At 39.8% G+C, this 13,688-nt stretch overlaps 1 protein-coding gene across 1 annotated transcript in view; it reads right to left on the reverse strand.

The window, feature by feature from the left end:
- Positions 1 to 13,688, reverse strand: part of LOC114642057 (adiponectin receptor protein 2-like) — a 69,693-nt gene that overhangs the window by 41,539 nt on the left and 14,466 nt on the right. Inside the window, exon 2 of the mRNA XM_051920600.1 lies at positions 1,997 to 2,148. Within this exon, the coding sequence (XP_051776560.1) occupies positions 1,997 to 2,047 (51 nt within the window). The 5' untranslated portion in view covers positions 2,048 to 2,148. The remainder of the gene's footprint in view (positions 1 to 1,996; positions 2,149 to 13,688) is intronic.

Below are 13,688 nucleotides of genomic sequence, written 5' to 3' on the forward strand. Positions count from 1 at the left end.
TCTAGGTACACTTGCACACAGTTTTTGAAGGAACTCGGCTGGTAGGTTGTTCCAAACATCTTGGAGAATTAACCACAGATCTTCTGTGGATGTAGGCTTCCTCACATCCTTCTGTCTCTTCATGTAATCCCAGACACACTCGATGATGTTGAGATCAGGGCTCTGTGGGGGCCATACCATCACTTCCAGGACTTCTTGTTCTTCTTTACGCTGAAGATAGTTCTTAATGACTTTGGCTGTATGTTTGGGGTCGTTGTCCTGCAGCAGAATAAATTTGGGGCCAATCATATGCCTCCCTGATGCTATTGCATGATGGATAAGTATCTGCCTGTATTTCTCAGCATTGAGAACACCATTAATCCTGGCCAAATCTCCAACTCCACTTGCAGAAATGCAGCCCCAAACGTTCAAGGAACCTCCACCACGCTTCACTGTTGATTGCAGACACTCATTATTGTACCGCTCTCTAACCCTTCAACAAATAAAACTGCCTTCTGCTACAGCCAAATATTTCAAATTTTGACTCATCAGTCCAGAGCACCTGCTGACATTTTTCTGCACCCCAGTTCCTATGTTTCGTGCATACTTGAGTCGCTTGGCCTTGTTTCCACGTCGGAGGTATGGCTTTTTGGCTGCAACTCTTTCATGAAGACCACTTCTGGCCAGACTTCTCTGGATAGTAGATGGGTGTACCTGGGTCCCACTGGTTTCTGCCAGTTCTGAGCTGATGGCACTGCTGGACATCTTCCGATTTCGAAGGGTAATAAGCTTGATGTGTCTTTCATCTGCTGCACTAAGTTTCCTTGGCCGACCACTGCGTTTACGATCCTCAATGTTGCCCGTTTCTTTGTGCTTCTTCAAAAGAGATTGAACAGCACATCTTGAAACCCCAGTCTGCTTTGAAATCTTGCTGATGCAGTATAAATACCTTGTGTCTTGTTGTTGTGCTCAATCTTGCCATGACATGAAACTGTCTTCCACAACCTCACCTTGGTAGCAGTGTTTGGCTGTTCCTCACCCAGTTTTAAGCCTCCTACACAGCTGTTTCTGTTTCAGTTAATGACTGTGTTTCAACCTACATGTGACACTGATGATCATTAGCACCTGTTTGGTATAATTGGTTGATCATACACCTGACTATAATCCTACAAAATCCCTGACTTTGTGCAAGTGTACCTATAAGAATTGATGCTGGTTTGAAGACAAAAGGTAGTAACACCAAATATTGATTTGATTTAGATTTCTCTTTTGTTCGCTCACTTTGCATTTTGTAAATTGATAACAATAAACAATCATTATTTATATTTCTGAAGGCATTCTTTGTTTACAGCATTTTTTCACACCTGCCTAAAACTTTTGCACAGCACTGTATCTACAAAACAAAGGAAACATATTTCCCTCACCATGCATAATTATTTGTTAAATGTTTTTCATGCTCAGAGCCATAAATAGCATACCCTGAACTTAGTACTTAAACCAATCATGTACATCTGATTTAAAAAATAAAAAAAAATCCTAAAGAAAATTAATCTAATGATCTAATACTATCAATAACCAGCAGAATCGGCTTCAGTTATATTATTGTATTTCAAGATAGACCTCAACAGTTACATCTAATTTAAACCATTCCCAGACCTAGCAGAATAAAAGGAAGGACAAGACATCTAGTTGAGCAGTTTTCAGAACCAATTAAAACAGCCTCAGAAGCACAACAACAGGGCACTCAACTGACATGTTAAATTACTACAGTTATACTCCATTTTCTTACTTGAAAAATCAAATTTAGAATAACAGTAGCCAAGACACTTCCAAGTGGCACAACTTAGTCAAAATGTTCACACACACACACCCACACGAGGCCTATTTATGCAATACATAGGTTTTATGATGTGGGAGTAAAACCAGACAATCCAATGAAAAACCCATTACAGCTAATTTTCTAGTTTCACACCACTTACCAAGTATAACACAAACAAACCCTGCAAGTACAACTTACCTCAGTTTGCCGGCTATCCTCTGCTATTGTTGTTTGGTCTCTGATCTCCATTTGGATTGTATGTCTTACAATAATTTGACCAGTACCTTCCTTATGTTCCTGGGTATCCAGTTTGTGTTTACTTTTCACAAATAAACTGAAAAGGGATAAACCTGTTAAAAGGAACAAAGAGAAAGAAATCACTTGTACCTGTAGTCATGCTTAAAGTTCTTATATATTTTAAAATTAATGTGCAGAAATTTCAACAAAATAGTTCTGTTAGCAGATATCTTAATATAGCTTTGACGTATTGGCCTATTTAAATTTTTATAGCAAAAAGTAGATTACTGTCAAATTTCACATACACATTAATTATTACAACCAAAGTCTTCTTCCCTTCTTCGGATAATCTAGTAAGCAATAGGTGAAACACACAAACAAGCTCCCAATAGATCAACCACCATTCACAGGGCATTTACAGTTTTCCTCACTGTCAATGGCAATTTTTAGAGTCAGAAATATATCTGACAGTGGAAGTCATTGCAGTAATTAACAGACAGCCTGTGCCAGTTTCCACATGGAAAAAATAAGATAAGACAGAGTACATGGAGCAAGCCAGAGGTGAAGAGCATAACATCGAGAACTAGAATGCTTACAGTCAATGCAGTCCTGACAATGTGTTAAAAATGCTACAATAAATAGTTTTGGTTTTTTTTTGCTTGACACGGATAGAATGACCAATGCAACAGGGAACTTCACTGTATTTGAGGTGTGGAAGCAGGTATCAGATTTGAATGCACATTTGCCATAAAATGACTGTCTGCATGCGACTCGGCATGCAAGCAAAAAATGCATATATTTATTTAAAATATTTTATACATTATGTAAAAATCCCAAACAGTTCATCTCAAATCTGGGAAAAAAACCTTTGTTTTGTAAATAAACAAACACAATAAAAGGCCTACTTTAACTATAATGCAAGCTTATAAAGAATACATGAATATTTTATTTTTATTTTTGAGAAATAATGAGACCAACCATTATTTGGTGGCAAATATGTTTACTTTCAGCGTCTTGCAGGCAGAAAAGTTAAATACTGTAGTAGTGCTGAATGAAACAAGCGATAGCATGGTGAAAAAAACACTATGAATTAGAGGTGGGGAGTAGAACTGTTACAGTATACAAAAAGTAGGGTTTGAATACTCATTATTATTAAGTAAATATTCAAACATATTTGAAAGAAGAGTATAAAGTCCTAAGTGCTACTACATGCATGTTTGTAATTAATGTGCATTTTTTTGCTATATCATTACAATTGTTGCTCATGGAGCATCTGGAATACAAGAAACCCCTACAAATTGTGCAATGATGCAGCCTTCAATTGGAAAACATGGCCTTTCAAAGAGAAAAGTTGAATTAGGACACTTTACATGTCTGTAATGCATACATGAAATCCATTCAAAAATCAATCATGATGATCATCCCGCTAAGTGCTAACCTTTAAGTCTGTGCCCTTTTGTATTTAATAAAAGTTAAGGCACGGTGAGTCCACTTGCATTTCATAAATAGAGTTAAAAGAACACTAGATTTTGCATTCTAATTATCTTAAAGTGGACAGTATAGACAATGTTTGTATAAATATGAAAGTACTTTGGTGTGATGGAGTTCTACTACAATGTGTAAAAAATTGGACAAGAAGTTCAACCTTTTCCAATATCTGCAGCAATTTCTCAGATTGTCAAAACACAATTCTCTCTAACAAGCTCAATTGTTCCTGTGCTACATTTAGGAGAGGCAATTTACAAGCAGCAACTACACAACCGATCAGTGTTCCCATACTTCGCATTTCAGAGGTCAGCAGACACTGCTAATGCTCATACACATTTTGGAGTTGCACTTGAATGTTAGCCATAGGATTTTTTTTTTGTCCTCTTTACAAGAAATTCAGTAACTACACATTAATGCGGTAACATGGATTTGTCATTAATTTTCTCAAAATTAATAACTATGAACACACTGCTAAGGCAGAGGAAGTATCATTTCATTCAACTATGATATTGTTCATTTCAGTATTGCCAGGTATTTGGAGGTAATATCAATATGGTCATTAACCTTGTTATGACCTTCATAAACATGCTTTATAAAGTGATCTGCATAAATTTATATTAAGATCACAATCACTCCTAACAAGCAGAATGGCTACAAGAAATCACTGAATGACTAATGCATTGTTGCAGCCATAACAGCTATCAGCTTCTGTTGTGTCTTACACATTCTACCTTATATATAATTGAGAAACGCTGTATCATAACCGCTTTCCATGTTTTTCTTTTTTTATTTATTTACTTGTTGTATATCTAAGAAAACCTATCAATGAGCATACGCACACATAATGGTTAACAGTATACATACAGCGCATCCAGAAAGTATTCACAGCGCATCACTTTTTCCACATTTTGTTACGTTACAGCCTTATTCCAAAATGGATTAAATTTATTTTTTTCCTCAGAATTCTACATACAACACCCCATAATGACAACGTGAAAAAAGTTTACTTGAGGTTTTTGCAAATTTATTAAAAATTTAAAAACTGAGAAATCACATTTACATAAGTATTCACAGCCTTTGCTCAATACTTTGTCGATGCACCTTTGGCAGCAATTACAGCCTCAAGTCTTTTTGAATATGATGCCACAAGCTTGGCACACCTATCCTTGGCCAGTTTCGCCCATTCCTCTTTGCAGCACCTCTCAAGCTCCATCAGGTTGGATGGGAAGCGTCGGTGCACAACCATTTTAAGATCTCTCCAGAGATGTTCAATCGGATTCAAGTCTGGGCTCTGGCTGGGCCACTCAAGGACATTCACAGAGTTGTCCTGAAGCCACTCCTTTGATATCTTGGCTGTGTGCTTAGGGTCGTTGTCCTGCTGAAAGATGAACCGTCGCCCCAGTCTGAGGTCAAGAGCACTCTGGAGCAGGTTTTCATTCAGGATGTCTCTGTGCATTGCTGCAGTCATCTTTCCCTTTATCCTGACTAGTCTCCCAGTCCCTGCCACTGAAAAACATCCCCACAGCATGATGCTGCCACCACCATGCTTCACTGTAGGAATGGTGCCAGGTTTCCTCCAAACGTGACACCTGGCATTCATGTCAAAGAGTTCAATCTTGGTCTCATCAGACCAGAGAATTTTCTTTCTCATGGTCTGAGAGTCCTTCAGGTGCCTTTTGGCAAACTCCAGGAGGGCTGCCATGTGCCTTTTACTAAGGAGTGGCTTCTGTCTGGCCACTCTACCATACAGGCCTGATTGGTGGATTGCTGCAGAGATGGTTGTCCTTCTGGAAGGTTCTCCTCTCTCCACAGAGGACCTCTGGAGCTCTGACAGAGTGACTATCGCGTTCTTGGTCACCTCCCTGACTAAGGCCCTTCTCCCCCGATCGCTCAGTTTAGATGGCCGGCCAGCTCTAGGAAGAGTCCTGGTGGTTTTGAACTTCTTCCACTTACGGATGATGGAGGCCACTGTGCTCATTGGGACCTTCAAAGCAGCACAATTTTTTCTGTAACCTTCCCCAGATTTGTGCCTCGAGACAATCCTGTCTCGGAGGTCTACAGACAATTCCTCTGACTTCATGCTTGGTTTGTGCTCTGACAAGAACTGTGGGACCTTATATAGACAGGTGTGTGCCTTTCCAAATCATGTCCAACCAACTGAATTTACCACAGGTGGACTCCAATTAAGCTGCAGAAACATCTCAAGGATGATCAGGGGAAACAGGATGCACCTGAGCTCAATTTTGAGCTTCATGGCAAAGGCTGTGAATACTTATATACATGTGCTTTCTCAATTTTTTTATTTTTAATAAGTTTGCAAAAACCTCAAGTAAACTTTTTTCACGTTGTCATTATGGGGTGTTGTGTGTAATATTCTGAGGAAAAAAATTAATTTAATCCATTTTGAAATAAGGCTGTAACATAACAAAATGTGGAAAAACTGATACTTTCAGGATGCACTGAACACCACAAAAAAGTAGATCCACTAACACAATGTACATAACAACTCCTCCCACGCAGCACTGAAGCTATATCAAAAAAAAAAAAAAAATATATATATATATATATATATATATATATTCTCACAAATATTTTTTAACTATAACTGCATATAAAATTTAACATTCAAATCTTTTAGGAGGTTTCCTAACTCTGTCAGGGTAACGTCTAGTGCATGTTGAGCTAGAACTACCAACTGAGTCCTGACTCTCAGGCTGCGGTGTTTCCTGGTTGTCTGTGGTGTTGGTGGACTCCTGACCATCACACTCTGGTACAGCCATGTCCTGCAATGCAGTTGGCTGAGAAACTTCTTCCTGTTGGTGGTTGTCAGAAGGAGTAGTGTCTAACAATTGATCTGTATGTCGACGCCAGACAACATCATCCCCAATGTCTACAGCATAAGTAAGTGGTCCTGTCTGTGAGGCAATGACACCTTGCTGCCATGACCGGTCATTGTTACGATAATCGCGAGCCAAAACTCTCTGATCCACACAAAAGGTACGCAGGATTTGTGACTTTTGACTCTGATTCCACGTGGCCTGCTTCTGTTGGACATGCCTACGTAGGTCAGTTTTCATCAAGTCCAGGCGGGATCTCAGGGGACGGCCTAGAAAAAGCATTGCAGGTGTTTGTCCGGTAGTCGAATGGGTGCTGTTATGATAAGCCAGTAAAAACTTGGACACTTTGTGCTGTAGTGATATTCCTTCAGAGGACATTGCCTTAATGGACTGTTTGAAGGACTGCACAAAACGCTCAGCAAGACCATTCGTTGCAGGGTGGTATGGTGCTGTGGTAATGTGTTGTATTCCATTTTTCCTGAGGAAGGTTTTAAACTCTTCAGGCAAGAACTGGCTACCATTATCACTTACTATTTGTTCTGGTACTCCTGTACGCGAGAACAAGTTACATAGGAGTTCCACAGTCTTTATGGTAGTTGCTTTAGTGGTACAGAAAATCTCTGGCCACTTAGAGTGGGCATCTACAACAATAAGAAACATCTTATCAAAGAATGGGCCAGCATAGTCAATGTGTATGCGCTGCCAAGGGGTGGTGGGCCATTCCCAGGGGTAAAGTGGTGCAGACGTTGGTGACCTTTGAGTCTGCTGGCACCCATTACATGTCTTTGTGAGGTCTTCCAGCTGCTGATCAATGCCAGGCCACCAGACATAGGGGTAGTAAAGATGAAGAACCTGGCTTGCAGCTAAGTGCCCTTCATGTAGCACCTCAAGGACCTTGGTGCGAAGTTTTGGTGGAATTATAACACGTGTGCCCCACAAAATGCAACCTTGACTTACAGACAGTTGGTCACGTCGTAATGAGTAGGCTGATAAAGTTGCATTACCCTTGGATGGCCAGCCTTTAACTGTCAGTTCATAAACTTTAGAAAGTGTTGCGTCGCAGCGCGTCTCTCGCTGGATGTCAGAGCACAAGACTGGCAATGAGTCTACCTGAGCCATTTGGAACATGTCTACTGGTTCTGCTAAATTCCTGGGGTGTGATAACTCCAATGGAAGCCGCGACAGTCCATCAGCATTACCATGATGCTCTGTACCTTTGAATGCAATAGTGTAAGTGTGGGCCCCAAGAAATAATGCCCATCTTTGAAGTTGTGCAGCAGCCATACCTGGGACACCTTTACATGGATTAAAGATGGACAACAATGGTCGATGATCAGTCAGCAAGGTAAAATGTTTCCCATATAAATATTGGTTAAACTTCTTAACTCCCCAAACCAAACTAAGGGCTTCTCTATCAATTTGGGCATAATTACGCTCTGCTGAAGTTAAGGATCTTGAGGCAAAGGCAATTGGCCGTTCCGTACCATCAGTGAACTTGTGTGACAAAGGCACCAATACCATAAGGAGAGGCATCACATGCAAGCTGGAATGGCAAGTTGGGGTCATATTGAGTTAGCATGTTGTCAAATGTTACAAGAGATTTTGCCTCTTTGTATGCACGCTCACAGTCTTTAGTCCAGCACCATGCTGTTTCACTGCAAGCAGACTGTTTAAAGGATGCAAAACAGTCGAAAGATTTGGAAGGAACTTGTGATAATTATTAACCAGTCCCAAAAATGACCGCAATTGAGTCACACTTTGGGGTTTCGGTGCTTTCAGGACGGCTTCAATTTTGTTTTTACATTTATGTAAGCCTTCTTTATCAATTTGGTGTCCACAATATTCAATGGAATTTTTGAAAAATTCACACTTATTTTTGTTTACTCTCAAGCCAAAATCTGCTAATCTGCTCAGGACTTTTCCTAGATTCTCTAGATGCTCCCTGTCATCAGCCCCTGTAACAAGAATGTCATCAAGGTAGCAATGAGTGCCAGGAATGCCCTGTAAGACTTGTTCTATGGCCTTCTGCCATATGGCTGGTGCTGAAGCAACTCTAAAAACCAAACGGTTATACTGGTACAGGCCTTTAGTAGTGTTAATAGTCAAATACTTTTTGGAGGAGTCCTCCACTTCCATTTGTAGGTATGCTTGTGCAAGGTCGATTTTCGAAAACTTTTCTCCTCTGCCCAGAGATGCAAATATATCATCTATACGGGGTAAGGGATATTGTTCAGTTTTTAACACTGGGTTCACTGTCACCTTAAAGTCACCACATAAGAGCACAGTGCCATCACCCTTTACGACTGGCACAATTGGTGTTGCCCATTCAGACCATTCCACTTTTGTCAGTATGCTTTCTCTTTCTAGCCTTTGCAATTCTGCTTCTACTTTGGGGCGTAGGGCATATGGCACTGGCCTTGCCTTGTGAAACCTTGGCACTGCATTATCTTCTAATACAATCTGGGCTTTCATATGTTTTAATGTGCCAATGCCATCCCAAAAAACCTGTGCATACTGTGAAAGTACCTCTTTAAAACTGTTATTTATGGACTGGTTGTTTGATTTTTCTATTGTTTGCATGGCTTTGATCGACTGCCAATCCAACTGTATTTTCTTCAGCCACTCACGTCCCAACAGTGGTACACCCCCTTTTTTAATTACATAAAGTGGCAATGTATGTGTTTTCCCTGTATATTTCACATTTACATTAATTGTTCCCAAGGGTGCTACTTTCTCACCAGTACATGTTTTCAACATTACAGAGACTGTCTCCAGGATGCAATGTGCAAAATGTTCCTTATAATCCTTATAGCAGATCACTGACAGGGCTGACCCTATGTCCAGCTCCATCTTAAAAGGCACGCCTTCCACTTCAAGGGACACCCACAAGATTCCTCTGTCTGCCTCTTTAAGTGCATAGATATCAAAGCAAGCTAGCTTGTGTTCAGAAGAGTCTGATGTGGCAGTATTCATTTCATGCACGTTTTTATGTTTCTGTTTATTCTTTGCGAACTTTTTGTCACATTTTCTAAATATGCCCTGGTTTCTGACATTGATGACACACTTTGTTTTTAAACCAGCACTCCGAAGCATTGTGTGACTTTTTCCCACATCTGTAGCAGGGTGCATTTCTCGTGTGTGTCACTTCCAATTTATGTGTGTTACACTCTGTCGCGATCTTTTGCTGCAGCTCAAGAGTATCTTTAGCGGCTGTCTCCATTGACACTGCAATTTCTACAGCACGAGGTAGGGTTAATGTACGCTCAGTCAAGAGTCGTTTTTGTATATTTTCATTGTGCAATCCACACACAAGCCTGTCTCTTAAAGAATCTGACAAGTTTTCTCCAAATTCACAGTGCTCTGCGAGCCTTCTCAGTTCTGCTACGTAATCCGTTTCAGTCTCCGTCTTTGTTTGGTTACGTTTATGAAAGTGAAAACGCTCTGCAATTACAAGCGGTTTAGGGCTCAAATGATTTTGGAGGACTTCCACTATTTGGTTGAATGTTTTCTCGGCTGGTTTTGAGGTGCCACTAAACTGCGAAGCAAGTTGTAGGTTCTAGCTCCCATTAAGCTAAGTAACACGGCAACTTTCTTTCCGTCATTAATCTCATTCGCCAGGCAGTACTGTTCTAGTCTTTCAACATACGTGGCCCAGTCCTCCACCGAACTATCAAAACTGTCCATTTTCCCCACACAACCAGACATTTTCTTCTCTACTCTGTTCACTTTTTTTTTTTTTTTTTTGCTTGTTTAATTTGCTTTACTCACAGCTCCTTTTTTACGCTGCGTATCCTGGGTAAAGAGACTCCTGTGAATGCACCTGTTTTTCGACGCTCGTTCCTCCCCATTGCTTTCTTGAAAATAGCTCTCAAATAGCTCCGTACAAATTCAGTTTTTGGTTCGATAGTATGGTGAAAACAAAGGTGCATGTAAACCTTGTTGCCAGTTGTTGTGTCTTACACATTCTACCTTATATAAAATTAAGAAACGCTATATCATAACCGCTTTCCATGTTTTTCTTTTTTTATTTACTTGTTGTATATCTAAGAAAACATATCAATGCGCATACACACACATAATGGTTAACAGTATACATACACCACAAAAAAGTAGATCCACTAACACAATGTACATAACAGCTTCAACAGGACGAAAAATACAGAGGCCCAATTTTTCTTCACATACTGTCTTCAGAAACAAAAAAGGACCATCTATTATTCTCAAGCTTACCCACATATTTAGTGGATTTTGGATAGTGTGGTGGATAGTGGAGGCAGATTTTGGAAATGACAACTACATAACAAAGCAGAGGAGCTAATGTGTTGGCCTGAACAATACTAATTTCTTAGTACCAAGCTGGAGTATTTTTTTTCTGTCAAGTTTGAGCAAAGCACTATATAACCAAGTATATAATTACTAATTACAACCATCAGTTAAGCACTTAGGGGAATATACTTTGGTACTGCATGTGGTATGACGGGTCCACAACTCAGAAAAACTGGGCAATTTAATAAATAATGAAAGCGCTCGCACTGGGGAGTGGGACCAGGTGCAAGCAGTCTGCCAAAGACACTCCATCTCTGGGTTGGTGCTAGGCAGTCAGCTGTCCTTGCATTGCATTGCATTGCTGGCACATGCAGGCAGTCAGACTGCCTTATCATCAGCCTGGGGCAGAATCAAGCGATCACACCTACAACAGCTCCACACCCTATAAAGGGGAGCGCAAGATCAAAAGAAAGGAAAGAAAAAAAAAAGTCAAGAAGACAGCGGAGGTTAAAAGATGGGCGAAGAAGCAGGCAGGAGAAAGAGAGGAAACAAGCTGGTGAACAGAGTGGAAGCAGGTGGACAGGAATAGAGCCCCAAGGAGGAGTAAGTGGTTATCACTCAGGAGGTGCTCTCACCGGGAGGATCCTTTGAGACAGCAGCAATGGAATTACAGAGCACCTGAGCACGGTGGAGCCTGAACTGGCATTGGTTTGGGAGGAGCAGTGCTCAGTGGTTGCCCGCGGGATGCCGTGGGATTGGCAGCAGGGGACTCTGGCCAAATGAGATGGGTGTCTGTACCTGCTGGCTGACGTCTTTCCAGGCTGCAAGGTCCGAATAGGATAAGCCGGAGAGGCACAAGTTTTAAAGGAAGGCACCAGGGCTTTTGGTTTTTTTAATGAGTTTCCTGCACTGCGTTGTTTTAACCGTATTTTTAACAGAATTTTGTATTTATTGATTTTAACCTCCAAATGAGCACTTTATGGACAATTTATTTATTGAACATTTTTGAGCACTGCATTTTGGGACACTTGTTTTGTGGATTTTTTTTTTTTTTTTTTATAATAAAAGCACTTGCCTTTCCACCATTCCATTGCTTGGTGTCTTTTGTCCTTAACTGCCACGCTCATCTTGGTTACGGTACTGCAAGAAGCTGACCCACAGGTTACAGTGGAGCATTTGTATTTTTTTTTCTACTTTTTCATTATTTTAAATCATGATTGCATCAAAAAAGAACATTTCTATTATCTTCTGTTATCTTAATGCTTTTTAATATAAACAATTAATATGCAAGATCACTAATGGATAAAATTTGGCAGATGAATATATAAATAAAAAAATAAATGTGAAACTACCTTTTAACTATTGAAATTTTGTTACCAACTAACAAATTTCTGGCTGTGTTAAATCAGTCTAAAGGAAAGTACCACTGCTGTAAATTGTGGTAACTATTTTACATATCAAAATATGGTTGACAGAAAGAAATGGACTGAGAAAAGCACGTTGAAGATAAATCTGCAAGATGCTACCCCCAACTTTGAAAGGGTAAATTCTAGGGCTGAGCTAATGCTCGATATCATCCATTGTCGACTGGCAGGACAAAGTGTCGATATAAATAAACATATACTCCGTACTCCAAGGGATAGCCCCCTGCACCACTGTATAAAAATAACTAGAGTTGTTCTGTTAGATCTGCCGTCGATCAAAATCAGGCAATTTTCTCTGAAAAAAAATAAATAATTGATCAGTTATTGGTAAAAAGGCCAATCACAAAAAACAATATTTTCAGCCCCTGCCTTTCTACGTTTTACTGTAATTAAGTTGCAGTGTTCCTTTAAGCAGCATATTATGGTAGTTGAGCCAGCAAGCATCTTTTTTCCCCCTTTTGCAGCAAACTTCCTGTAGTGTAAACAAAGAGAAGTCATTCTAGACCAGGGGTGGGCAGATTCAGTCCTGGAGGGCCGCAGTGGCTGCAGGTTTTTGCTCCAACCCAGTTGCTTAATAAGAAGCTCTTATTGCTCAAGTAACACATCTGCTTCACTTTAGTTGTCTCGCTTGTTAAGATTTTGAACCCTTATTGCTTGTTTTAGTCTTAAACAGCTGTAGTCTCGGTTTTTAATTGCTCTTTATTAGCAATAAGATGCAAATTACAAAAGAAACCAGCATTTCTCCATTTAGCTTGTTACCATTTACACTTGTGTGTATTTATCATGCACTATTGGGGTTAATTAAATACTTGGAAGGAAAGTGAAGAGAAAAAAAGTGAAGCACTGAGAATAACTTGTCTGTTTTAGACTTCAAATCATTTGGATGATATCCTTAGAAAGAAAAAAAAATCTAGGATATGAGAATTACCTGATATAGCAGAGTTAAAGCACTAACACGCAATGAAATTAAATAATTGGCAAGGATTGTTTTTTAATTAAGAAACTGGGTTGGAACAAAAACCTGCAACCACTGCGGCCCTCCAGGACTGAATCTGCCCACCCCTGTTCTAGACAAAACAACAAGAAAAGCTACTTTAAGGTATTCAGGACCATTATTTTGTCCTTTAAATTAAAACATACACCACTTGAGTTTGGACAGCAAGCTTGTTTAAAATGCAGCAGTTTACACTTTTAATTGGAAAAAGATAAATTTGAAATTGCTACACAGTTAATAATAGGCATTTTTTTAAACATTTGCACTGTGTTTATTATTTGTTGCTGTGTGTCAACAGCACATGTTTTAGTAAGAAACAAATTGTCTGATTGAAATCGGTGATTGGTTATCAGCCTTAAAACCTGATCGGAGGATCCCTAGTAGATAGAGAACTTGTTGAACTGGACTGCCCAGGTTACCTCAGAGTTCTTTCAACATCTCCTTATTAACTGTCAGACACTACCAGGTCAGCTGAAGAGATAAAATCCCTACATTGTTCCCTTCCTTTAGAAACAGCATAACCTAAATATTTAGTAAAAGCACACATCGCCTTCCAGTCCATTTAATAACACTACTTGAGTTTATTCTGAGAAATAACTTGAAAAGCTTATAGAAACATGAAGTACAGTGGAACCTCGGTTTGC

This window comes from Erpetoichthys calabaricus, chromosome 1 (assembly GCF_900747795.2).
Source record: "Erpetoichthys calabaricus chromosome 1, fErpCal1.3, whole genome shotgun sequence".
NCBI classification, from domain to species: Eukaryota; Metazoa; Chordata; class Cladistia; order Polypteriformes; family Polypteridae; genus Erpetoichthys; species Erpetoichthys calabaricus.